This window comes from Balaenoptera acutorostrata, chromosome 10 (genome assembly GCF_949987535.1).
Source record: "Balaenoptera acutorostrata chromosome 10, mBalAcu1.1, whole genome shotgun sequence".
Lineage (NCBI taxonomy): Eukaryota > Metazoa > Chordata > Mammalia > Artiodactyla > Balaenopteridae > Balaenoptera > Balaenoptera acutorostrata.
In genome coordinates, this window is record NC_080073.1 from 6,188,692 (window position 1) to 6,216,344 (window position 27,653).

General features: G+C 45.5%; 2 protein-coding genes across 10 annotated transcripts in view; both read right to left on the minus strand.

Annotated features, from left to right (window-relative positions):
- ATG7 (autophagy related 7) overlaps nucleotides 1-27,653 on the minus strand; it is a 268,513-nt gene that overhangs the window by 235,708 nt on the left and 5,152 nt on the right. The window contains exon 1 of one of the 5 annotated variants that reach the window (XM_057554297.1): nucleotides 8,783-8,833. The exons of 3 other annotated variants lie outside the window; for them this stretch is intronic. The gene's annotated coding sequence lies outside the window, so the exon portion shown is untranslated. Of the gene's footprint in view, nucleotides 1-8,782; nucleotides 8,834-27,653 lie in introns of those variants that run through there. One more of the 5 variants, XM_057554295.1, reaches the window with a different exon arrangement.
- The window catches only part of HRH1 (histamine receptor H1), an 84,102-nt gene continuing 69,897 nt past the window's right edge, over nucleotides 13,449-27,653 (minus strand). For all 5 annotated transcript variants that reach the window (XM_057554303.1, XM_057554301.1, XM_057554302.1 and 2 more), the window contains one exon: nucleotides 13,449-18,447. In XM_057554303.1, coding sequence (XP_057410286.1) covers nucleotides 16,949-18,412 — 1,464 coding nt within the window. In that variant the 5' untranslated portion in view covers nucleotides 18,413-18,447 and the 3' untranslated portion in view covers nucleotides 13,449-16,948. The remainder of the gene's footprint in view (nucleotides 18,448-27,653) is intronic.

Sequence of the window (27,653 nt, forward strand, 5' to 3'; positions counted from 1 at the left end):
GGAGTGGAAATGAAATATCACTTCCATAAATTTTCTGGCATTTTGTTATTAAAGATGCTGAAGATGAAAGTATTTTTGTTTTGCTGCTTATAAAATTAATTGGAGCATAAGTGCTTCCTAGAGTGAGTCTGCCCAACCGTTTTCCCTCTGCGGGGCACCGATAAGATTGGACACAGCAAATATCAAGCCAGTATAGGACTTCTGGAAAGGAAGAAGTAAAATTGGTAGAAAATAAGCAACAATCATAGAGATTAAAAAACAAACAAACCGGGCTTCCCTGGTGGCACAGTGGCTGAGAATTTGCCTGCCAGTGCAGGGGACATGGGTTCGAACCCTGGTCTGGGAAGATCCCACATGCCGCGGAGCAACTAGGCCCGTGAGCCACAACTACTGAGCCTGCGCGTCTGGAGCCTGTGCTCCGCAACAAGAGAGGCCGCGATAGTGAGAGGCCCGCGCACCGCGATGAAGAGTAGCCCCCGCTTGCCGCAACTGGAGAAATCCCTTGCACAGAAACGAAGACCCAACACAGCCATAAATAAATAAATAAATAAATCTTTTAATAAATAAATAAATAAATAATAAAAAACAAAACAAAACAAAACAAACAAACAAACCTGTCTTTAGGGACACTAGACCCTTGGCGGGGAGAAGAGAGAAACAGACCAGCCCGACTATCCAAAACATCTCTCACTATAATTTTTCATGCGTGCATTCTTGGGGTTTTGTTTGTCTGCTTTGGGAGGGCAGAGGAGCTTTGAACGGTTCAGAGAACTCTAAGATGCTAAAAGCTAAGGTAGTTGGGAGCCTGGTCTTCAGTCAGATAAACCCACCTTTGAGTTCCGACTCCACCTCTCCCTGGCTGAGTAGCCTTGGGCAGGTAACTTCATCCCCTGTGCCTCCATTTCCTCTTCTGTAAGATGAGGATAATCATACCGAACCCACGAGGTTGTTGGGAGGGCTAAATGAGAAAGTGTGTGACACACCTGTGCCGGTGCCTGGCTTACAGTCAGTAGTCAATACATGGCAGCTGCTCTTAGTCTCTGTCACCTCGCCCTCCCTCACCGCCCCCCATCAGCCAACAGTGCCTGAGAATGTGGTCGCCCTTCCCCCCGCTCATCACGAAAACTTCCTCTGCCTCAAGCAGGCCTCATATAAGTCTTCCCTCCCTCACAGGAGCACTGCAGACACAGCAGAGGTTTAATTAAAACCTGCAGGATGACCTCCTGCTCTAGGTCATCCAGGGGAAGTCCAGAGGAGCAAGTGCTAAGGGGTTAGAAGCGCTCTGTGTTCAACTTCTCCGAGGCTGCATGGGGCCATTCACTTAGCAGAAGTGCCAGAATAACCACGATTTGGCCCTGAAGTACCATCTTTGGGCCAAAACGGAGCAAGTAGAGCAGACTTCTGTTCTCATTTTCCCAGCTGCAGGGCTGCGAGCTCTGGCAGTCATTAAGATAAGCACCAAACCACATGACCAAGTCCCACTGACAAAGAGAATATGTTCTTAGCTGCTGATGGGTAAAAAGGCAGTGGACATCGCCAGGAGTGGGAAGAGGGCTCCGCTGGCATGCAGAGCCGGTGCCCGTTTTGTAGGGCAATGATGTTTTTGCAACTTCAGGAGTTTTGGAAATAATTTGCAAGGCTGCTGAAGAAGGAGGTTTAAAAAGCCTTCCCTTCCAAAAGGAGGGGGGAAAAGTTCCAAACGTAGAAGAAAAAGTAGGCTTTACCAGAAGATGAAAACCCAGGACTCCTACAGGGGAACCAGCTGGGTACAGAAGCCTCAATTCTTTTTAAAAATTGCATTAGCGTCAAGATGCCCCTGAGCCAGACTGATGCCTCTGCAAGACACCAAGTCACCCAAGATGGCTTTTTTGGTGACTGTGCTCTTAGGTGGTAACAACTGATATGAGCAGGCAGGATAACTGCTCTTATGGACGGGTTGTCTCCCCCACCCCCGTGGGCCACCTCTGCCCCAACAGGATCCACGTTATTTGCTTCTTCAGGAGGTCAGCCAGGGAACTGGCAATCGCCTCCATAAGCTCAAACTGTAACCTTCATTCTCAATAGTTACTTCTGGGAGTTGTTCTTCTTTTGTTTTATTTTGTTTTCCCTCTGCGATAATAACTTCAACCTTCACATACAATCTGCTGTCTCGTTCAGCCTCAGTTTTTGAGCATGGATACCCTGGATACCAGTATTGTGGGGTGTGGCAAGCCTATGAGAGAGTGAGAGTGAAAGCTGAGAAAATATGGGCAGGAGGAGAGAGGAGATCATACAAGGAAGATGGAGAACACTGTGCCCACTTCTGAGTCCTCTGTGTTACGTTCACCAACCAACAGTGTCACCTTGGTCCATTCTGTACATGAGGGACAGCCACCTGGATTCACCTGAATCACTAAGGAGCCTTTAGGTCAACCAACAACTAAAATCCATGATGGTTTCCTAAAAGTTGGCGGAAGTATGAAAGCTTGCTTCTGACTAACAGTCTTTATGGTTTTCATTTCTGGGGATCTTTAAGGAGTCCTGGAAAATGAGAGGTGCTGAAAAACTGGGCCAAGCAAACACTTGATTTCAGATTTTCAAAATATTTGATTTCCAAAGATGAGAACATAGATGGATTCTACAGCCCACTGGACAGAGAATCTGCTCCCAGGAAAGGTGTCATATAGTCCATTCTGGTTTACATGGCATCTTTGTACAATAAGAAAATTGCACACCTTCCTCAAGACATTTTACCTCCTCTTCTGAGAAAATTGTTGTTTAATATATTAATTAAGTTAGTCCAAGATATCTTTACCCTTGCCTGTCAGAAAACTGTCACTACAAAACACACCCATGACGCCTATGATCTAAATGGAACCCTCTTAGATCTGGCCTCTTGTGCAGTGTACCACCTGCACAACTGTATGTAGCAACCCTGAGTATTCACAAAAGACCACTATGGTTTCTCCAAGAACAAGTCATGACAGAGTTACTGCATTTCTGCCTTGATTATGGAAGAACCATAGACAAAGAAGATAGACTATGTGGACCTCAGCAAGGTCTCTGACAAGTCTTCTTCAGATAGCCTAGTAGACAAGATGAAGATGTAGGAATTGGACACTGACATAATTAGAAGGATTTAAAACTGGTAAAAATAATCTTATTCAAACGGTGTTGCTTAAGGAATGAACTGATGTTAATAAGAAAGGAGCTAACGGATGTCTTTGGCTCAGTCTCGGGGCCTAGCCAATTTATTTTTATTTTACTTATCTATGTGAATGAATATTCATCAATATTTACCAAGTATTTTATGCATGCTGAACCTTGTTACAGCAGGGAAGCTGACACATAAACAAATACATTCAGTAAGATATTCTTATAACCACATATTACCAGTGACTTGGATAACGATACAGGTTTGCTTATCAACTCTACATGTGACATGAAGCAAGAAGGAACAGGCACTATAACAGATAATATAATTCAGAGTAAAAGATTCTGACCACCTGGAATGACAGGTCTATTTAACAAGATTAAAATTTTCACAGAGGGAAATCTAGGGTCTTAAATCTCAGTCCAAAAAAACAACGGGGCAACAATGTACTCTGATACGCTGGAGTTGGTATGGTAGACAGAAGGGTGTAGCTTCATGGGCCAGAGAGACCTGGGTTCAAAGTCCACCTCTGCTACTTCAAGCCACACAACCTTGGGCAAGTCATTTTCCTTCTCTGAGCCTGTTTCCTCATCTGTAAGATAGGACACCACCTGTGGTGCAGAATTATTGACAGGATTCAACTAGAAAATGCATGTATCTGGCACACAGGAGGCACTCAAAAGGAAAATTAATACCATCAACAAAGCACATGCCAAAAACACTGGGGTTTCCATTTCGTTATTACTTCAGTAAACATTTATATGACCTACTAGTCCCTATGCTGTATCTCAGGACTCAATGGCAAAAAGCCATGGTCCCCGCCTTTAAGGAGCTAACAGTTTTGAGGGTAAGACAAACGAGGAATGACAACAGAGCAAGCTGTGGGTAACACGAGCACAGTAAGTGTGGTGAAAGCGTTTCGGCAGGGTGTTGTGGGAGGAGGAGGAAACCCTCGAGCCCAGATTTCGAAAAGAACTGGCAGTGGGACTTCCCTGTTGGCGCAGTGGTTGAGAGTCTGCCTGCTAATGCGGGGCACAGGGGTTGGAGCCCTGGTCTGGGAGGATCCCACATGCCGCGGAGCAATGGGCCCGTGAGCCACAGCTGCTGAGCCTGCGCTTCTGGAGCCTGTGCTCTGCGGAGAGAGAGGCCGCGATGGTGAGAGGCCCGCGCACCGCGATGAGGAGTGGCCCTCGCTTGCTGCAGCTGGAGAGGGCCCTCGCACAGCAGCGAAGCCCCAACACAGCCATAAATAAATAAATAAAAACAAATATAAATTTAAAAAAAAAAAGCCAAGCCTCTTAAAAAAAAAAAAAAAAAAAGAAGAACTGGCAGTGGATTCTCAACAGGGACACCACTTGACATGTTGGGTGGGACAATTCTTTTTCATTTGCTGCTAGCCCCACACATTGCAGAATGTCTAGCACCCCTGGTATCCTCTTAAATGCAGTAATGCCCCGTGGTCATGTCACAAAATACAACAGCTCCACACACTTCCAAATGTCCTTTGGATGGTTGGGAGAGGGGAGTGGTCAGCAGCACCAGCCCAAGCCAGTCCCACTGGATGAGGAAGGCTACAGTGGGGAGTAGGGACACTCCAGGCAAAAGGAGGAAGCTCTCTCAGTTCCACGTCTCCAATTCTAGAAGCACCCCCATGGCCTCTGCACAAGCTTAGAATGTTCTTGTCCATCCACATGCCCAGCGTCTACTTAGTTCCTCTTCTCCCATCAAATCTGAGCTCAACCATCAGTAGAGGGAAGGCTTCCCTGACTCCCTCGTCTCCTGCTTAGGTCAGTTCTCCTGCATCCTACCGACAAAAAGCACCATTACCTCCCACTTCACAGCACACGCACAGTTATTTTATATCTACTGATGAATGTCAGTCTTCCTTACTAGGAGAAAAGCTCTTTGAGAAAGGAACTGTGTCAGTTTCTCATTGTCCTCCATCAGTCATTGTTTTCCCAGCACCTGACTCAGTCCTAGCACCTCACAGGTGCCCAAAAAATACCTGCTGATGACTGAATCTATGAACAAAGGAAATAGCACGGTATGTTTCAGAAAACACAAAGAGTTCTGTATGGCGAGAAGAAAAGGTTCATGTGGCAGAGTAGCTGGAAACCACACCAGAAAAGTAGGTGAATGCCAAATCATGAAAGGTCTTCCATGAAAAGCTACTGATTTGTATTTTAGCAAAGGTCTGCATTTAGGAAAGGGCACTCCAGCACCAGCGAGGGCCAGACTGCTGAGGCAGGGCGACCGGCTCAGAGGCTGGGCAGCAATATAGGCAGGAAGTGAGAAGGGCCTGAACTAAGGCAGTGGGAGAGGAAATGGAAGCGAACACGTATCAGGAGATATCACGGAAGAAGAACCTGTAGAACTCTGATGACTGCCCAGGCTGGGAAGGAGGAAGGGAGGGATGGGATGAGAGGGAAAAGTCCAAGATGACTCCCAGGGTTCATAATGTTTACTCATTGGAATGAATAAATGCAGAAAGTGAATGAGCGAGCGTAAAGAGTGGAGAGAGAATCACAGGTTTGGAGAGAAGATGATGAGCTTAGTTTTGGACTCGCTGAGTTTTAGGGCTGGCATTCAGGAGAGATCTGGACTCAAGATCCAGAGCAGTGGTCACTGGCACAGAAATGAGAGTTCACACTGTGGTTGAGAAGAGCAATGAGTAGAAGGCAGGGCCTTGAGGAAAACTAGCATTTAAAGGACAAAAGGAGGAAAAGAGCCCACAATGGAAACTGAGGGGAAATGGCCAGAGAGAGAGCTCAAAGCAGGAGTGGATTTTATAAGTGAAGGAGTATCAGCAGTGTCAGACGTGCTGAGAACGCAAAAGATAAGGAAGGAAAAGAGTTCCTTCTGTTGCCAGGGGTTCTGGCAACACCAAGGCCTGATGACTTTGAGGAGAGCAGTTTTGGGGGAGGGGTGATGCAGAAGTAGAATTTCAGTGAATGATGACTTCAGGAAGTAGAGGTGGCACCTTGTCCAAGAAAAGTGGCTGGGAAAAGGAGGTGTGACAGGGTACAGCAGAGGTTAATGGGAGGGTGTTTTGTTTTTTTGAAAATTAGAGTAAACAGAGGATACTTAAATTAGAGGGATAAGTTAAACAGGAAAGAAATGGGACAAATGATGGAACCAGGTCCTGAGGAAAAGGAGGAGACAGGATCTCAGCATACGCAAAGGAAGTAACCTTAGAACAAACACCATTTTTTCACAGAATCAGAATAAAAGGCAAAGCAACAGGGTCAGCTGGAGATAAGTTTGTAACGACAGAAGCTGAGGAGCCTTGACTGATGGCTGCAACTCAGTGAAGTCAAAGGCAGGGTAGGAAGCCGGGAGAGGGATGAAGACGTGAGAGACAAGGAGGGACGTGTGGGCAGTGCTGAGAGCCCGGCTGGCTCTCAGATAGTGTGACAGTGTCAAGAGCGTGAAGCGTCTACAACGAGGCCCAGCAGAGCCGCGCAGGGCCTTAGGTTATGGAAAGAAGAGTACAGTCCTGCTGTGCATGGCCAGGCTCCCGGAGAAAAGAGGACTTGCTTTCTACGCCACACACTCACAAAGAGACCGACACACAGGAACAAGTTCAAAGGACGGTAACCAGAAGGAAGAAGGTGTGAAAGTCCCAGAGGTGATCATTCTGTGGCTGGACTGAGACCAGGCGGACAGGTTGTCACCCAGCCTAACGAGACCATGGAGATGCATGCTGTCGGCCTGGCGACAAAGCAGCACCTATTCATTCTCCCTTGAACACACAGTGGGGCTTTACTTACACTGGAGAAAGCCAGGAGGCTTTATCTGGAGATAGACAGCAGGAAGGCATTAGTGAATCTTACTTCACTGGGTAAAAGTGGAGGACAGAGGCCATTCTGACTTCCAAATAAAATCTCTGAGGTCAGGGATAACCAATCAGGGACCACTGATCAAAGAACTTATTATTTATTTCCACAAAGAGGATTCATTCCCCACTCCACCCCCAATATCCTGACTCCTGACTCTCGAGGTATCATCCAATCAGTTACCAGTCCAGCAAATCCCACTTCCTTGGTCTCTCAAATCCACCCAGTCCTCTCCATCCACATAGCTGCTGCCTTGGTTCTGGCCTCCCTCCTCTGTCACCTGGACCATGGCAAAAGTGCCCTGACTGGTTTCCCTGTGGGTCCTTCCCCACCCAGTGTAATCAGCACATCATTGCCTGGGTAATCTGAAACAGATGAGACCATGTCAGACCCCTGTGTAAAATTCCACAGGACTCCACTCTTCAAAGCCACACTTTCAAATAAAGCTTCTTAACATGGCAATTGTAACTGCTACAGCTTATTGTTTACCATCTACTAGTGCCAAGTGAGTAACACATCATCTCATTTGCTTCTCACAGCAACCCTAGGAGGTAGGTTAATGTTTGCCCTTTTTTTGTTGTTGTTTTGTTTTTTATTCTTTGTTGCTGTTGTTTTGTTTTGGGGTTTTGTTTTGTTGTGTTTTGTTTTTTGCAACACCACACGGCTTGTGGGATCTCCGTTTCCCGACCAGGGATTGAACCCGGGCCACGGCAGTGAAAGCCCATAATCCTAACCACCAGGCCACCAGGGAGCTCCCCGTTTGTCCTTTTTATAGATGAGGAAACTGAAGCTAAGAAAGGAAGTGACTTGCCCAAGGTCACGAAACTAGCTCAGGGGCAAAGCCAGAAATGGCATACAAGTATCACAACTTCCAAAGTCTGTTCCTCACATGCTATCACCCACAAGATCCTTCATGATCTGGCTTTCCAGAATCACCTCTTTTACAACTGGACACTCCAACTTGGGTGAACTACTTGCAGGTCATTCATTGTACAGGCTTCTGTTTATGCCACTCCCAGTGTCTGCGATATGGTCCCAGCTACCAGCCCTCTTCACCTGACTAAACCTGCTCAACCTTCAGGACCTGGATAAAGCAACACCTCCTCACAGAAGCCTACTGATGCCTCGGCCTGACTTACAAGCACCCTAAGTCCTCCTCCAGCAAACTTCTACAATAGCTTCATTCTATAGTGCTGCTATCTCCTTGACTTAAAAAAAAAAAAATTAACTCCTTGAAGACAGGGATGTGTACCTTACTTACTTTGGTATTCCCAGCTTGCAGAGCAGTGGCAGGCATGCAGCAGAAGCTCAATTAGTGTTTACGCTTAGTCTCTATTATGAGAAGCTGGCTGAGAACAGAAAAAGGACCCTGTGGTTGAATGAGAGCCCTGTATTCAACTCCTTAAAGGGTTTCAAAATCATGTCACATAAGGAGAAGAGAGGAGTTGGCCAGAAAAGACGCGCCAGTCACACAGCAGAACCGGCAAAGCCAGGAGGAGAGCCCAGGCGGCCTGTCTCCCGTGTTCCAACACTGGAGATTCGGAGCACTTGCTGCCAGGGGACAGGCGGGAATGACTTCGTTAATCAGCAGGAGCTTCCTAGTCAGAAGACCCCGCGCTGAACCAGTCTGAGGGGACGTGACCGGAGACAGAAGGCGAGAGCCGGAGTCAGTGACTCCCTCGAGGAGGGAGGACCAAGATCCTCAGACCCGCCGTGACCCTCGCCCTCACCGCCGAGCTCGCCCCTTCTCCCCAGGGCTCCAAAACCGACCGCGCAGGACCCCACTCCTCCCTCACCAACGCGGCTCACTTACCGCCGCCCAACTTCCGGCAACCACGGCGCTGTCCGCCGCGCGCGCCCCGATGACGCAATGTGGCCCCGCCCCCGCCAGCCGGGAAGGGAGGGGTGTGTGGGTGGGTTTGGAGGAAGTGCGCACATGCGCACCCGGAGCCACGAGCCAGCCAGGTAAAGGAGCCCCTAGCACCCAGCTGAGTGGGAGGAACTTGAGCCGTGGGCAAGGCGGGACCTCAGGAGGTGGGCTAGGACCCCTTGTGAGAGCTGATGGAGAGACTTTCTCTTATCAGATGTGGGAATGTGTGTATGCCCCTCAGGCTGTTAAAAAAAAGTGCTCATCCTTCTCTCCAGTGATTTCAGAGGATGACAGGAATTATCATTTCCGTTTTCCAGGAGAGGCAGCATCAAATGTATCACAGGGACCGTTAGGGAGGCAGGTGTGGAGAGACGGCCCTTTTTAATACGTAAAGGCTGGATGAAAGTCAACAGTGACCAACCTGCTCTTTCTAAACCAGGTATTATTTTCAAACCCCACCCCCGCCCGCTCTCAGTGGGATAAAGGTATTCATTCTAAATTCTTTACTGAGCCAAGTGCCAAGCATTGGACAGGTGTGGAAGAGACAATAGTGAGTGTAAACCTAATCTGACATGTAAGGCCGTGACTCTGATGTAACTCTATTGACTCCTATTTATTGACTATCATATTTTCATGGTTTCCCATCTTTAGTGGTCACAAAGGTCCTACAAGGTAAAGGTTATATTATCCCCATTTTACACATGAAAGAACAGAGGCTAGGAGAAGTTGTGGCTTGTTGAAGGTTAAAGAGCTTTTGGGCTAGGATTCTAACGGAAGCCTGTTTGCTAAATAAGAAAACAAATCCAGACTTATTAAGTACTTTATTCAGAAGGATTATTGCAAAGGGTGGGGGAGGGGAAGGGGCAAGACTATAGCCGTGGGGAGACCACTCCAGCCGAAAGCTCTGCAGGTGTCTCAAGGGTTATGCAAAAAGAGTTCTTCCTTCTCAGGAAGACTGAAGAAAGCTAGAGAGAACTGGATGTGGAAAAGTTGGAAGAAAGGGTGGCTTGATCCCATAGTAGTAAATCGGAGAATGTTTTACCTTGAGGCCAGTTATATACTGGCTCAGGCTGAGGGTGGGTCAAAAGAGCCTGGGGAAATGAGAGAAGTTTAAACTTTGGTTGATCAGCATTTTGTTCTGATTGATCAGTGGAGAGCAGTAGTTCAGCAAATCATTTATAAGGTAAAGAACGGGAATTCAGAAGGACTGTGTCTAGCCTTGCCACAGGTAAACAAGGGAAGCATCTCCAAATCTTACGTAGGTCCTATGGGAATGGATGTCTCTTTGCAGTAAACCATTTCCGGAGCACAAAAGAGTGGGGGGATTTCTTCACCATCACTGTTTCTCAAGAGTGCACGGCTCAGGTAGAATTCAACTTTGTCAACTCTTTCCATTTTATCAGGCTCCTCTCCTGCCACTGCCCCCTCGGACCGCATGCTCGGGTCACACAAAACTAATTCTGCTGTTTAAAGCACACTCTACTCATTCTGCTCTTTTATGTCTCCATCCCTGCAGTATCCTCACTCTTCCTCTTAGTCTTCAAAACACAGTTTTGAAATGTCGGTGAATCTTAGACAAAATGTTGAAGGAAAAAGAGTCCATACAATATGATTCCACATATGGAAAGTTCTAGAATCAGCAAAACTAATCTATAGTGATAGAAGTCAGATCAGGGGTTGCCTAGGGTATAAAGGGGAGCACTGTCTGCAAAGTGCCATGAGAAACTTTCTGAGGTGATAGAAATGTTCTATATCTTGACTGAGATCGGGATGACATGGGCGTTCACATTTCTGAAAACTCATTGAACTGCACATTTAAAATGGGTGCATTTTACTGTATATATTGAATGTAATAAACTTGGTTTTAAAAAAAAAAACAGTGGGGATGTCACCTCCTAGGTGAAGGCATGCCTGACATGCACCTACCCCTGTGTTTCACTTGATAAAGCACCTGTGAGGCTGAGTTGAAGTTAGTTCTTTATAAGGTTTCCTCTGCTGGACTTTGAGATCCTTGTAATGAATACATTTTTTGGAGTTTCCACCCAGCTCACAATGATTCCTGCTTCTCTGGGAACTGTTGGTCCTCCAGCCATGTTTGGACCACATGTGCCAACTGGCCCCCACCTCCCTTTACAGTTGATTGCATCAGAGGTGGATATAAGATGATTCTTCACCCTCAGCTTTGGACTTTTGAACTGATACTCACAGCGAGTAGGAATAGGAGTAATTCACATAGGTCAACAGCAGCAGTCTAGCAGGAACTTCCTTGGACTCTGGTTGTTGAGGTTCCTGTGGCTGCCTTGGCTCAAGCCTTTCAGGGGTGAGGTCATCCAAAGTGTTACTGGATTCGGTTAAGAATCCGCCAGTGCAGGCGACATGGGTTCGAGCCCTGGTCCGGGAAGATCCCATATGCTGCAGAGCAACCAAGCCCATGTGCCACAACTACTGAGCCTGCACTCTAGAGCCCGTGAGCCACAGCTACTGAGCCCTGGTGCCACAACTACTGAGCCTGTGCTCCTAGAGCCCGTGCTCCACAACAAGGGAAGCCACCACCATGAGAAACCCATGCACCACAACGAAGAGTAGCTCCCGCTCACCGCAACTAGAGAAAGCCCGTGCGCAGCAACAAGGACCCAACGCAGCCAAAAATAAATAATTTAAAAACCAGAAAAGACATATTCACCCAAGTGTGCACTGCACCACCAGTTAAAAAAAAAAAAAAGTGTTACTGGATTCCACAAAACACCCCAGTAGCCATTCACAAAGCTGGTTTCTGTCGCTTGCAACCCTGCAGTAGGTCCATGAGGTGGAAGCCATGTCTATGTCATCCACTGTCTCCTAAGGCCTGGCCCCAAGGACTGGCCCAAGAAGTGCTCAAAAGTGTGTGTTAAATTATTAGATGCGGTCTGGGCATCCAAAGTAGATGGTCACTTAGGTCACAAATGTGGCCTCCATGTTAGCATGGAATTAGGGTGAGGCTCAGAGCAGAAGATCTGCCCCTGCTGCCCAGCATGGGGGAGACAGACAACTGGGGCACCAAGATGATGGAGCATCAAAAAAGATGCAAGACCAGGAACCATAAAAAGGCAGAGAATGTTCTCAGACACAGTAGGGCAACGAGGCCCATGACACTTATTCAAGACCACAGAGATCCAGGTCAATGTACTTTCATCACTTGTCTTGCAGCTCAGTTGAAGACCCATCCCCACCCCCCCAGTGGGAACCACTGCACAACTAGACTTTGAAAGCCCAAGAAATTGTGGCATGATATGCTGGCAAATTAGGTCTTAACAGCATTGTTTCTTTACAGCACTTAGAATGCGTCACAGCCAGGAGAGCCCTGCATCTTCTTCGCCTTGCTGTTAAGACTTGAATCTACCTTCTAGAAGACCCATCTTCAAAAGAGAGACAAGTGATTTTCTGCCAGCCAAGTAACCAAATGACCAATTTATCAAATGGCTAATCTGCAGACTCATGGATTTTCTAAATGGACATTTTGCTAATGTAAGCAGATAGGGTAGGGGGTCCCCAGAGAAAGAGAACTAGGCCTGGCTTTCCTGACATAAGAGAAGCCATTTTTGGCCTAAGCCATTTTGTGATCTGAGCCTGGCCACAATGCTTATCTTTGAACAGGTCTCTGTAATTAATGATCTTAAAGGAACAACAACAAAAAAAAATGCAGGAACAAATGACTGTTATCAGGCAAGAGAAGCAACAACAGCAAAAATAACATATCATTTGTAAAGACTCCCACTTCTGTTCCAATGGTAGAGACTAGCCCTGAAGCACTTTCTTGAGCTGTTTTGCAGAATTTAATTCGCCCCCACCCTCAGATGCTCAACCACCAGATCAACTGGAACCTAACGGCTGATGATGTGGACCTTTTAGGACCCTTGTGACTTCATTCAACGCCCACGCTCCTTCATGAATATACATGTACCACTAGCTTAAAACTTCCCAATTTTGCTGTTGGGGAGGCACTGCTTTGGGAAAGATCCCCGGGGTTCTCCTTACTTGCTGCAAGGAATAAATACTTCCTTCTCCTGCTCTTGGGCTTGGCTGTATCTTTCGGATTGATATGCACCAAGAGGCAAACTCAGTTTTTCGCATAACACTAACTTACCAACGTCTAAAGTTTATGGCGATTTCTACTGGATGGAATGGCTTTGCAAGCTTTTATAGATTTATATGATGTTGTAGTTGATGGTTTTCATGTTGCCTTCAGAGAGGCATTTGAAAGAATTTTCTCTTTACCAAAAATTAAGGATGGCTTTATTCTTCCTTTGACTATATTTAACTTATGAACACATTAATGAAGAATATATTCTTGAATGTAGGTTTTTCTTGAGTGTATTAATATCGTGCCACTCAGTTTATGCTCTGTCTCCTGCTTTTCACTTCTCCTTCTGTCTCCTTTCCCATTCCTGTTTCTCACTTTGTCTTCCCCTAAATGTCTCCATCTCTCTGCCTCTTAATCTCTCCCCATCTCTGTCCCTCTACACTTCATTTCCCCCTTCCTCCCTCTTCTGTTCCTTGGTGTCCCCCATCTCTTCCCCTAGATCCCTCCTCTCTGACCCCCCCAACCCCGTAACAGGGAAGAACCTTTGTATTCTATTACAAATTAATCACTAAAGGGATGTTGCCTATAGGCTTAAATTATACATAATGGCCCATCTCTGGGAACCCTGCCTCCCACGTAATGAGCATTAAGTGAAAATACTTTTGTTTAGCTCACAGGAAGCATCCTGACCAGGCCCACCTGCAAATGGCTGCAGGAAGGAAGAAATGAACACATCCCCTCTGAAGTCTGGCCGGAACTAGGACTTTATCCCCTCTCCTTTTAGTATAAAATAAGCCTGAATTCTAACTCGGGAAGATGGCTCTTTGGGACACTAGTCCACCTTCTTTTTGGTCCACTGGCTTCCCAGATGAAGTCACCATTCCCAGCTCCCACAGCTTGTCTCTTGATTTACTGGCCTGTCCTGCAGGAGCAATAGGAGCTTGGGCTCGGTAACACCCCTGCCTCCCCTAGTTTCCTCTTATTTCTACGCCTTGTTTTCCCCTCTGTCACCTGAAGTCTCTTCACCTCTATTTCTCCCCTCTCTGCAACTTGGTCTCTCCCTGCAACAGCAGTGATCTGGGGACAAAGCATATTGAACCTTCTTCAATATGTGGCTGTGAAGAAAAACAAAAATCTGTTACTCTAACTTCACAACAATTGCAGAAAACGTCTCTTAAAAACCTCACCCAACATGCATTGCTGTAAACCTTGTAAATAGTTAAAAAGAAGCCAACATTTGGCCAATTTGGCAAATTGGTCAGTGGAGGAATTGGCTTTAAGCTCATCAGCTTTAAGTCCATAAAAAGAAACCCAAAGGGGCTTCTGAGTCTGCAAGTTTTAATCTATAATCAAGGTCTCTGACAGCCTTTTCCAAGAAGGTATTTATTTTCATATTTTGGGCAGAGAGCCTGGTTTCAACTGGATTTTGTGTAAGCCATCAGCCACTGATTCTTTCCTGAGTGGGCTAGGGCTGAGTTACGTCTGCACCATAGTCCCTTGCCTTTCATGAATTTAAGAATTAATTCAAGCATACAGACAGGCGTAGGAAGAGCAGGCTGATACTGTGGAAAGGAAGCCCATTCCACAATCAGATCTTGGACCTGGTCCTTATTAATCCCTCTGCGCTTTGGTTTGCCTGTTTGTTAAAATACAGAAATCTGCCTCACGAGGTGTTGTAGAGATTAGATTAGATAACAGTGGTAGAGCACAAAAGTATACGCTCAGTATATTTTAAAACTACTTGAGTCCCCACTGGGTACCATTCACTCTGCAAGCACCATAAACATTGTACACAATAATCCATGGACCTTGTTTATTATGCTCTGGCAATTTATATTGACCATTTTTTGTTCTTGTCAGATTCAAATCCAAGTCTCGTTGACCCAAAGTCAGGGCTCGTAACCACTAGTTGCCTCAACTGTTCATCAACATCAATAACAGGCACTTAGCCATTTGTCTGCGTGGGGTAGTCCTTAAAAGTGCTCCTGGGTCCTGAGGGGTCCCGGGAAGCAACTCTTCCTGGTTTCTGACCTGGAAACAGACCAGCTGCAGGATAACCTAAACCAGGATAAAAGTCTCCTTAACTCCCCCGGTTTTGAGGGAGAAGAGCTTTGGGAGATGCAAAGTAGAGGGTGAAGCTTGTTATAAAAAGTAAGTCCTTTCCTAAAGATGTTTACAAATGTGAATGTATATGTCCTTACAAAACCAAAGAGAAACCTTGTATCAGATCTTGTAACATTTGACATTACATTTCAATACATCTTCTCAGTCCAAGAGACTCAGAAAGGTAGTATTAAATCGATCAAACTTGTAACAGTATAGTTTCAGATCATATTTTAGGTAGGTAAAAAATCTCTCATTTTAACAGATCATGCAAACAGGAACATATGACATAAAATACCAGCTTGTACAGGCACTCCCAGTAGCTACATATATTACAGTCTAGCATGAAGTTTTAAAATATAAATCATAACCAGATTGCAACATAAACACCAAGTAAAACTGCGTGTTCCCATGCCTTTGCTAGTTTTGACTTAAGAGGTTTGCCTGTAAAAGAACATGATGACTCTTCTTGGATAAACAGCAAAACTCACAGATGAAAATGCACACTGTCCCTTCAAAAGTATCCCCTCTGTGGCCACAAACATCTATGTCAGCTCTTCCTGCTCTCAATATACGCTTTTTTTAAAAAGTAAATTTATTTATTTATTTATTTTTGGCTGTGTTGGGTCCTCATTGCTGCACGCGGGCTTTCTCTAGTTGCGGTGAGCGGGGACTACTCTTCATTGCGGTGCGCGGACTTCTCATTGCAGTGGCTTCTCTTGTTGTGGAGCACGGGCTCTAGGTGCGTGGGCTCAGTAGTTGTGGCTCGCAGGCTCTAGAGTGCAGGCTCAGTAGTTGTGGCGCACGGGCTTAGCTGCTCCGCGGCATGTGGGATCTTCCCTGACCAGGGCTCGAACCCATGTCGCCTGTGTTGGCAGGCGGATTCTTAACCACTGCGCCACCAGGGAAGCCCTCAATATACTCCTGAGAATTGCCACCTCTCTCAGGAATTTGTGTGTGTGTGTGTGCTGAATAGAACAAATTTTTGCCTTTAGTAGAAAATGTGTTACAATGAGCTGAAACCACAGGATGTTCACTCTAGCTCTCCTATAACTAGCTGTGTGATCTCAGGCACCTTATTTCACCTTGCTGCACTTCAATTTGCTTCTCTTGTACTACCACCCTCCTGTTGTGGGGTGTCATGGGGCTTAAATGACATCAACCTGGCACAGCCCTCAAGAAATATGGCTTTCTTCTCTCCACTCCCCTTTTTGGTTTTTAATGAACAACCATTTAAAAAATATTCTTTTCTCCTTGAGGGCAGCATTTAGCTTTTTTTTTTTTAATAGCAAAAAAGGAATTTGGGTTTGAAAATGATGGATATGCAGACTGCATAATTTCCTATCAACTCTAAGATGTGCGTGAGTGAGAAATAATAAGGCAGAATTTCCAAGGTGGTTCAAACACTGGGTCTGGAGAAAGCTGTAAAAGAGGCTCAGAGGAGAGGTGTTCTGAGAAGTGGCAGTCACAGTGGAATAGCTGTCCTGCCTCTCAAGGTGACCCCTGGCAGGGGACAGCATCTGTCTGTGTGTATCAATATAAGGTCTCTGCACAGTCGTATAGCTCCCTTCCAGGAAGGCTCCAGAGTTCTGTCTACTTCTCTACTGGAACTCTACCCACGTGTCCCTTCAGTTGCCCATTAATTCGAGTCTGAAAGCTTGAATTACAATGTGAGTCTGAGGCGCCCACATTTCCCGAGGAGCAGGAGAGCTCAACCAGATCCGATTCTCTTGGAAATATTCTGCTCTCAGGGTATAGTCTCTCTGCTGACCACCGCCATCTGCTGTTCTTCCAATGGTGCCTATGAACTTTCCAAACTACCCAGCCCCTAAGGCTATTCTTTTGGCTCCAGAAAGCCCAGGTGTCTGGCAATGCACAGGCTTCCTCCTCTATTTCCTTCAGGGACATCATAAGCATCACTTAGTTACATCCCCTTGTAGCCTCCCTTAGGAGCGAATGTGCAGAATTTTCTTGAACGTCTTCTTGAAGTTCTCGTTGCACAGGGGGTAGATGAGGGGGTTCAGCGTGGAGTTGATGTAGCCCAGCCAGATGGTGAACATGTGCACATGTTGGTTACAGCAGCTCTCGCAGAAGGCAATGACCATGAAGAAGATGAAGTAAGGAATCCAGCAAACGATGAAGGCCACCATGATAAAACCCAATTGTTTGGCGGCCTTCCGTTCTCGGTTCATGTGCAACCCAGACACGTACTGTCTTGAATGTGAGCAAAGCCTCTTCCAGGTGAACTTGATATAATCCAGGCCTCTGCTAGACTCACTTTTCGATTTAGCTTTCCCGGGTGCCACCTCTGGGGGGCTGTCTGAGTCTGTCCGGGAGAAGGACTGGCTGTCACCTAGGATCTGATCCTCTAATACCTCCTTGGCCCCATGCATGTTCAGGCCCTGCTCACCCATCTCGAGCTGGCTCTGGCTCTGGTTGATGGCTACGTATTCCCTGCCACTCCCGTCTGCCTCCATCTGCGTCTGCACAATGTTAAGTGGGGAGCAATGGAATTTGTCCAGTTCTCCATCCTTCTCTTGGCTGAAGACACCTGGAGACTTTATCTCCTTCGGGTCTTGGGATGCTGGCTTCAAGACAGGTCCACCACCGGCATCTTTCGGCTTCCTTTTCAGAACCTCCCAGGGAGACTGCTTCCCTGGTTTCTGAGCACCCACGCTGAGGTCCTCTGGCTTCAGCTTATCTTCAGAGAAGGACGGGAGGGATCCACGGATGAGCTCCCGGTGCTGACAGTGCTGCTGTACAGCCTTGTAGATCTTAGCATAGAACCAAAGCATGAGCAAGGTGGGCAGGTAGAAGTTGATGATGGCAGTCATGACCTTGAACCAGGTGACATCGTAGAAGTCCGTCTCGCACTTGTCCTCCCGGTGCCCTGAGGTCTTCGACATGAAGCGATGCCAGCCCAGAATGGGAATAACCCACAGGAAGGAGAGAAACCAGGCCACCAAGATGGTGGCCGATGCTCGGGTCTTGGTACGATACCTCAGGTATCTGAGGGGCTGCTGCACAGAGCGGTAGCGATCAACGCACAAGATGAAGATGCTGAAAATGGATGCTGTGCTGGCCACATAGTCCATGGAAAGCCAAAAGAGGCAGAGAGGGCGCCCCAGGGACCACCTGGACATGAGGAGGTAGAGGATGTTCACGGGCATGACGACGGCCCCCACGATCAGATCGGCCACCGAGAGGCTGACGATGTACAGATTCCCCACCGTGTGTAGCTTCCGCTCGCTGCGCACAGCATACAGGACCAGCAGGTTGAGTCCCACTGTGACCAAGGAGATGGCGCTCAGGACCACCACTAGGGGCATCATTTGGGGGTTGGGCGTGGTGGTCTTGTTCCCCTCACACATCTTGTCTTCCAAGACGCTGGAGGAATTGGGAAGGGTCATTGGCACAAGAGTAGCCTCCAGCTATGGCTCACTCCCTGGGAGGAAAGACACAGGGATTCAGGTCAGAGCCCCAGTGATCAGTAGTCACTCGGTGCTATCACAGTGATCAAGCTAGGGTTGTTATACTGTAGGGGCTGATAGACACTGCTGGTTACCTACAGCCTATATCCCCTGCTTCTTTAGCCATTCCTTCCTCCCTTCCTTCACTTGATGACTATTTACTGCATTCCTGGGCATTGTTCTAGGTATTGGGAACAGAGCAGGGAACAAAACAAAAACCTCTGTCCTCAAGGAGCTCACATTCTAGTGAGGGGAGGGGTGAGCAAAAACAAGGGGAGGTTTGTACAAGTCCCATGTTGCACATGTCCTGGGAGATGGGCTGCATCATGATTGGTCTCAGCTGCATATGCCCCCTTGTTCCTCTTTGCCAGTGGCTGGTCTAGGAGTGGGTTTGAAACACAACTCCTAGAGGCCAAGGAAGTAGATGGGGAAGTCTCATGGCAGAGATGCGGTTCTGGAAAGTTCTTCCTCTCTGACAAATGAGCAAAACAAGTAAAAGTGTGTTTCCCACTTGCCCTCTTCTTTGTGACAGGAAGTGATGCACGGGGCTATGGCAGTCATCTTAGGGCCATCAGGGAAGCACCACTGAGATGCCAGCCCAGAGACCTGTTATTACTGAGCTGCTGAACTGACCCTGGAATCATCTTCCTCAAGGCTGGTTATTATGGGAAATAATTAAATATCTTTTTTGCTTAAGTCACTGTTGTGGGAGTTTTTATTTGCATCTAAAAGCACTCCTAACCAATACAGAAGAGGTTACCAGGACACACAAAGCATGAAATAAATCTAGAAAATCTCCTTAGATGAATGGTTCTCAAATGGGAAGAGGGTTATGTTAATTGAGAAAGCATATTCATTATTTCACTTTTATGTTTGAAATCTTTTTTCGTTACATAAAATATGCAAAGTCATATGTAACAAAACCTTTGCTAGTAGGACTATACTGAAAACAGATTGGATCCTGCTATAGGTGATCCTCAATTGGGGAGGGAGGTCAAAGTAGGTATTAAAACTTCCAGAAGGCATTGTTAGATTTTTATATTAATCAAAAAGTGGTACGAGTTTAAAGAAAACTGAGAAATACTAACAGAGTGTAAATGTCTCTTTAGCAAAAACATTATTTTTACATTAAGACAAAGCCAGATAAATTCTTGAGTAGAAGGCCAAATTCTTATGATTTTTCAAAGGTAAAAAGCAAGACCCCAAATAAGCAAATGGACCTAATTAAACTTAAAAGCTTTTGCACAGCAAAGGGAACCATCAACAAAATGAAAAGACAACCTACTGAATGGGAGAAAATATTTGCAAATGATATGACTGATAAGGGGTTAATATCCAATATATATAATTAGCTCATACAACTCAACATCAAAAAAACAACGAGGGCTTCCCTGGTGGCTCAGTGGTTAAGAATCCACCTGACAATGCAGGGGACACGGGTTCGAGCCCAGGTCCAGGAAGATCCCACATGCTGCGGAGCAACTAAGCCTGTGTGCCACAACTACTGAGCCTGCGCTCTAGAGCCCGCAAGCCACAACTACTGAGCCCGCGCGCCTAGAGCCCGTGCTCCGCAACAAAAGAAGCCACTGCAATGAGAAGCCCGCGCACCGCAACAAAGAGTAGCCCCCGCTCGCCACAACTAGAGAAAGCCCATGTGCAGCAATGAAGACCCAATGCAGTCAAAAATAAATAAATAAAATAAATAAATTTTAAAAAGAAAAAACAAAAACAAAGAATCTGATTAAAAAATGGGTAGAAGACCTGAATAGACATTTTTCCAAAGAGGACATGCAGCTGGCCAACAAGCACATGAAAAGATGCTCAACATCACTAATCATCAGGGAAATGCAAGTCAAAACCACAATGAGATCACCTCACACCTATCAGAATGGTTACCATCAAAAAAAAAAAAAAACCACAAATAACAAATGTTGGTGAGGATGTGGAGAAACGGGAACCCTTGTACACTGTTGGTGGGAATATAAATTGGTGCAACCATTATGGAGAACAGTATGGAGGTTCCTTAAAAAACTAAAAATAGAACTACCATATGACCCAGCAATTCCACACCTGGGTATATATCTGAAAAAAAACAAAAACACTGATTCAAAAAGATAAATGTACCCCAATGTTCACAGCAGCATTATTTACAATTGCCAAGATATGGAAGCAACCTAAGTGTCCATCAACAGATGAATGGATAAAGAAGATTGTGGCATATATATATTTATATTTATATATATATATATATATATATATATATATATATAAATATAAATATAAATATATATATAATGGAATATTACTCAGCCATATAAAAGAATGAAATTTTGCCATTTGCAACAACATGGATGGACTTAGAGGGTATTATGCTTAGTGAAGTAAGTCAGACAGAGAAAGACAAATACTGTATGATATCACTTATATGTGGAATCTAGAAAATAAAACAAACTAGTGAATATAATAGAAAAAATGCAGATTCACAGATAGAGAGAAATAGTGGTTACCAGTGAGGAGAGAGAAGGGGTAAGAGACAAAATATGGGTAGGGGATTAAGAGGTACAAACTACTGTGTATAAAATAAATAAGCTACAAGGATATATTGTACAACACAGGGAATATAGCCAATATTTTATTATAACTATAAATAACCTATAAAAATATTGAATCACTATGTTGTATGCCTGTGACTTTTACCCATAACAAATATAATATACTTCAACTAAAAAAGAAAAAAAGCAAGACCCCAAGGCATTTGATCCTTGTGGAAGGAACCCTTTGAGTTACTTTGTTGGAAAAGCACCACTTGGATAGTATGGATTTTGCTCCAGCTCTATCACTAATTTTCTGAGTGATCTCTCAGCCTGCATCTTCTCCCGTGGCATATGTGAGAGGTGGGGAGGTGATCACGAAAGACTTTCAGGTCTCCTTTTTAGAAGCTCGCTTTAGGTGTTTTTCCAAGTTCTCCTCCAGCTCTGCACTGCCACAGCCAGGGTAGCCGTCCGACTCCTCCTAGTGTGCCTCCTCTGACTGCTTCAACAGCATCACCTTCTCTTCCTGTGACGCGGTCCTGCCCTCTGTTCCCGTCACTTCCTGCTGTCAGCCTCAGGGGTCTCACCCACTCGCCCCACTCCACTCCAGCCATTACCTCTGTCAGGACAACCCCTGAATCTGTAGCTTCAGCCTGTACCTTTCTCCACTCCTAAAGCCAACACCCAATACCTTACAGCTTCCCCTTCAGCCCTGCCCAAGTCCAATTGCTTGGAACTGTCCACAGTCACCTCGGGAAGAAGGAAAGAAGGCTAGGGCCGTATCGTCTCAGGGATTTCTATTTTTTATTTTGGTTGGGAGGAAGCAGGAAGCACTTCCCTAAAATACTCCCAGCTTGGCATTCCCCAGGTAGCTCTCACCTCCCACTTCCACAGGAGTGTCTCATTTCTCTCTTTCCTCATCGCCTTGAGGAAATTCCTCTTTTCTTATTTCTCTTTTTTCTCTTTGCCTCATACACACAGAGGAAAACAAATAATTTTTTTCATTGTGCATATATACTATTTATCATTCCACAATTCTATTTGACAGAAAATGATTTGTTTTTATATAAAAATCTATGTATTTTTTTCCTTTTTGATTAAAAAACAAGTTTTCTTGATTGAACTGAGATCACTGAAATGAAAATTAGTGTGAAATTGTTTAGTGGTGAAGTCTACTGCTGTCTGCAACTTACTTGAAATTAATCAAAAAGTAAGTTGGATGGATGATTGGTTAGAAGAATGGATAAATGAATAGATATATGATAAAGCAAAAAGAGCAAAATGTTAATTTATGACCTGGGTGGTAGATATATGGGTGTTCACTGTACAATGCTTCTAACTTTTCTATTTCATTGATACTTTTCATAATAAAATGTGGGAGAATATATAATAGATAAACAACAAGGTCCTACTGTATAGCACAGGGAATGATATTCACTGTCCTGTAATAAACGATAATGGAAAAGAATATGAAAAAGAATATGTATTTATATGTATAACTGGATCACTTTGCCATAAACTAGAAACTAACACAACATTATAAATCAACTATACTTCAATTTAAAGAAAGGTAATATGTTGGAGAAAATTAATACAGCATAAGTTTATCTTCCTCACTTAACTATCACTATAAGCTCCCATTCTTTATCACATTTTTTCCTTCATAGCTTCGGCATGTTATTTTGCATAAAGCTAAAAGCAGAAAAAAGATCAAGAAATATTTGTTAAGTGAATAAATAAGTGAGCGAGAGGCAGAGTGCTCTGAAATATCTCAGCTCAGAACTTATTCATTCAACAGATATTTACTGGTGAAAGGTTCCTTTTCAGCTCAGTGATCTGTTTTAGGAGCAAGAAAACCCACTTTTGTTCTCTGAAACCACGCAATTCAGAAGAAAGATTCCTGGAAAGACAAGTGCAGCACCCACGTTGCTAGAGCAGCATGTGGAACTGCTGCTGGGGGCCTGGCGGGTCCCATGGGAGTGAGGCCAAGAGGGCAGCAGGGGCGGCCACATCTGCATCTCCTGCATGTCCCACTCAGGACCCGCTGCATAATTTGCGGGGCCCAGTGCAAAATGACAAACTAAAAAATTATTAATCATTTCAAGACGGAGGCAGCAGAACACTGAACCAAGCGTGGGGCCCTCCTGAGTGCAGGACCTGTGTGACTGCCATTCTGATCTCTCTTCTCTCACCCAGACACTGAAAAGGCTCCACTCAGTGACACAGCTAATGTAAGGCACTTTCCTCTCCCTTGGGGATCTGCGTTCCTTGGAACGATCCATGAACAGTTTTCCTTCTCTAAATGCCAGAGGGATGCCAGGCACTCCAGCAGAGGGTGGAAGGTATCTGAGGACACAGATTCTCATTTCACCCCATGCTGCATAGGATGCCACACTCCCCTTGGGCTGCCCAGAGCCCATGGGGCTCTGAGGTGTCCTCTCTGGGGTCAAGGTCGAGCCTACAGAGAGGATGTGCCCCGGGGAGACAGAACTGAACCTAAGGAGGAACTTGGGACAGGGCATTTTGAGAAGAAAGAACCAGGGCACCAAGGGGTCTTTAGAGTACCATGTCCCTCAAGGAGCGGGTCCTGGAAGAGAGAGTTCTCAGCCGGCTCTGCCACTCGATGGGTTGTGTGGAGCCTGGGAAAACAGCCAGATCTCCAATTTCCTCACCTGTAAAGTAGGGAAAATAGTATCACCTCCCTCCCGGGGCTGTTGGGAGCCTCAGTTGAGACAATGGGGTGGGAGAGCTCTGCTAACCCCCCGTGATGACAACTTGGTGACAAGCAGAAATGGATCCTTTCTCTCTAAGAGGCTCACGTACACAGGCAAGCCATCATTTTTGAGTTAAGGCAGTGGCTCCATTCCAAAACCAGGGAACTTCCCTGGTGGTCCAGTGGCTAAGACTCCGAGCTCCCAATACAGGGGGCCCGGGTTCGAGCCCTGGTCAGGGAACTAGATCCCGCATGCCGCAACTAAGAGACTGCACGCGCCGCAACTAAAGATCCCACATGCTGCAACGAAGATCCTGCATGCCGCAACTAAGACCCGGTGCAGCCGGGGGGGGGGGGGGGGGAAAGACCATGCTTATTCAAAAAAAAAAAAATTTGCTGCAGTGGAATTTTTACTAGAGCGATTACAAGTCTAATCCAATCTGGTCCATGTGCCAGCAAATAAACAAAGGTAGCCAACAGTCCATCCACAGCCTGGGAGCGACGCCTGTGGCAGCTAAGATGGTAAGTCAAGCTCTGGGCTTTTCAGATATCGGTTATCTGAAGCCCATAGCGAGGTCTTCTGATGATCCCAAGGTACAGAGGAGGAAACGGTGAGCTCAGGCTCAGAGGGGTGAAGCAACTTACTCAAGGTCACACAGCTAGAAGTGGTTGGTGAAGCCAAGATTCAAAACTAGGTCTAACTCAGAATTTTTCAACCTTCGTTCTACTGACATTTTGAGCTGGATAATTCTTTGTTGTGAAGGGCTGTCCTGTGCATGGTTGGATGTTTAGCAGCATCCCTGGCTTCTACTCAGTAGACGCCAGTAGCACCCTTCCCCCATTCCCAGACATGACAACCAAAAATATCTCTAGACATTTCCAGATATCCACTGGGAAGCAAAATGATCCGTAGTTGAGAATCACTGATCTAACTGAAGAATATGCCAAAGAAAACAGCTTTCAGCTCAAAGTAAGGAAGGAGTTTCTAAAAATAGATGTTATCTAACAGTGCAATGAATTGCCTCGAGAGATACTAAGCGCCCCATCACGGGAGGTATCCAAGAAGAGGTGGCTCTGGCTCCAAATTAGAAATACTCCTGCTTTCTCAGTGGCAACTGTTGGTTTTAGATAAAAGGGGTTGATGGGCAGGAATTTCTGTTGACAGCCAGGAAGGGAAGGCAAGAGGAACTGGAGGATTGGGAGAGATACTACCAGGAAATGAGGCTCCCGGTGGCCTCACCCTCTCCACTTTCCTTCTCATTTCAGCAATGCTCGTCCACGGAAGGCTTGGAGCTCATTTGGGTAGTAGAATAGTGCAGCAGTTAAGAAGCCAGGCTTTGTAAATCAGCAAACCTCTGCTCTCATCCTGCTTCTGCCCTAATTAGCTGGGCAAGATATTTCACTTCAAGAAGCTTCAGTACTCCTCACCTCTAAAATGGGGCTAAACACCTAGTACAGAGCCTGCCATATAAGAAGTGCTCATTTAAAAGCGGCTGTTGTGTTTTCTTCCATTTCTCGGTGAGTGACACACCGACCCCACAGCCAGCCCCGTTGAGCTCAGAAGAATCATCCTTGACCTCTCCCTGTTTTTCACTATGGCAGAAACTGCTAATAGTTTCCCAATATCAGTTCTCTTCTATTTAGAAATAGACTTCTGTTATTTAACTGAAAACATGGCTGCCTGGAATAAAGACTACATTTCCCAGGCTCCATTGTGGCTGGGTATGACCATGTGACTAAGTTCCAATGAAATGGAAATGGAAATGTAGTTTGCAACTTCCAGAAAGCAACCCTAAAGGGAGGATGTGTTCTTTTCTTTGGCTCTTCATTCTTCCAGCTGGCTGGAATGTTGACAGGATGAATAGAGCTTAAGCAGCCATCTTGGGACCATGAGGAAGAGGCTCAAAATGAGGAAGGTGAAGCAGTAATTTGGAAGGAGTTGAGGTCCCTGATGATCATGGAGCTGCCATACCAGCCAGAACCACATCTGGGTTAGCTCGGCTTTTCTATCATGCACACCCAAACCGAATCCTAACTGATACACTGCCCCTGACTTCAAGGAATTTGTCAATTAGGATGAGAATAAAGGCAAAAGATAAACAAACAGCATCAGAAAAATTAAATTAAAAATTCTACAATGCAACTGGGACAAGTGTGATAACTGAGGTAAGATCAAAGCAGGTGGCAGGACAGGGGAGGGAGGAACAACCTCTCCCAAGGTACAGTGGGAATGTCAAGAAGGACATCACAGAATGGGTGATGTGTGACTGGGCTTTGAAGGATGAGTAGAAGTTTGCAGGGAGGAAAGAGGAATTTAAGGATGAGTAAAAGAAAGAATAAATGTACAGAGCTGAGTTCGAGGAGCTGGGAGGGAATTGCTGGAAGTGACTGGAACACAGAATGAGGAGTATGGAGACGCAGGTTGGGGCCTAGGTATAAGGATTCACTTTTACCCTCTATGCCTTTGCCTGTGCTGTTTCCCCTGCCTGGAGCACCCTCTTGCCTTGAAGCTCTTAGCTGCTCCTCTTTCTGTGTTCCACAACAGTTCTAACACTCCCCTTTACATCAGCTATCTTATCATTCTTTCTTTACTTGGTTCTCTCCAACTACAAGGGGGTACCTCTAGGACATGGAGTGTGCCCACTGTTTCTGAAGGTCAACACCCAGGGCCATAAAGGGGACACGCCCTCCTTGACGGTAGGGGCCACACCATTTCCTCGCTGCCATTCTCCTGTGCTGGCACACGATAGATGCTCAAAAGAAGTTTACTGGATGAGCTCTGAAAAAAAGACACACACGGATAAAGCACAGCAGAAGACACAGGAAGTAGGACCTAAATGCAGAAGGTGTGGGCATATTTTTCACAGGGATCTTTAAACCAACAAAAATTTGAGATAAGATTTGTCCTATTGATGAGTATTAATACCTTCCAGCAAACTTTCTTACGTTTTCTCGGAAACCTCTGGAAATTCCTTTCGTGTTAATCCAAAACATGAATAAAGATCTATGCACAAAAATGCTTACTGCAACATTATTCATGGTAGGAAATAAAAGGAAATAATCTAACATTTGGGAACTACACATATTTATGGGATAGCTACAGTCATCGATAATCACATTTACGGGGCACCAGTAATGATATGGGAAAATGCTTATGATGAAATTAAATTTACAACAGACATTGTTTGTACAATGATGTCAACTCTATTAACAGGCTTAGAGAGACAGTGAGTCTCTGCTATGTTATGTTAACAGTGGTTTCCTCGGGGTAGTAAATGATGTTTATCATCTTTGGTATTTTCCAAGATTTCAACAACGAAGACATCTTAGTTTTATAATAGGGAGAATAAGAACTAACTGCACTCCTTTTAGAAAACAAAATAAAATAGATTTATTCCACTGGAAAAAAAATTTTTTAATGTCTTCCACTTCCTTAGAACATCTCTTATTTTCTTTAGTAAAAAGTGAGAGTTTGGGATTCCTTTCTTGATACATTCTAAACTGCCTCACCCATCACTCCCCATTCCAAACTGCTCTGCCCTCTGCCCCATTTGCATTGGACGGTTATTGTGGTCAAGTAAGCCAGAACATTAAATTCTTTGCTCTAATTCTAAGAAAGAGATGCCATGCACGAGCGGGCCCCAAGGACTGCATATTCTCATCGAGTCTGTCCCAGATATCATTTCCATAAAACACCCAGGTTTATCAATGCCACTGGCAGTGGTGCAGAGAGCTGAATGCAAATGGCAAAATTCCGTTAGGAGCCCAGTGCTGCGGGAATGTGGCTGACTCGGAATCTAGGGCAATGCTGGGCCCGCAGTTTGCTTCTGGGTAAGACACAAGAGGCAGATGACCTTGTGGGCAGGCAGTGGCCCTGAAGATTTTTCAGGGGTGGGTGGAGGTACATATTCAAATGTCTACAGAGTCAGGCAGGAAA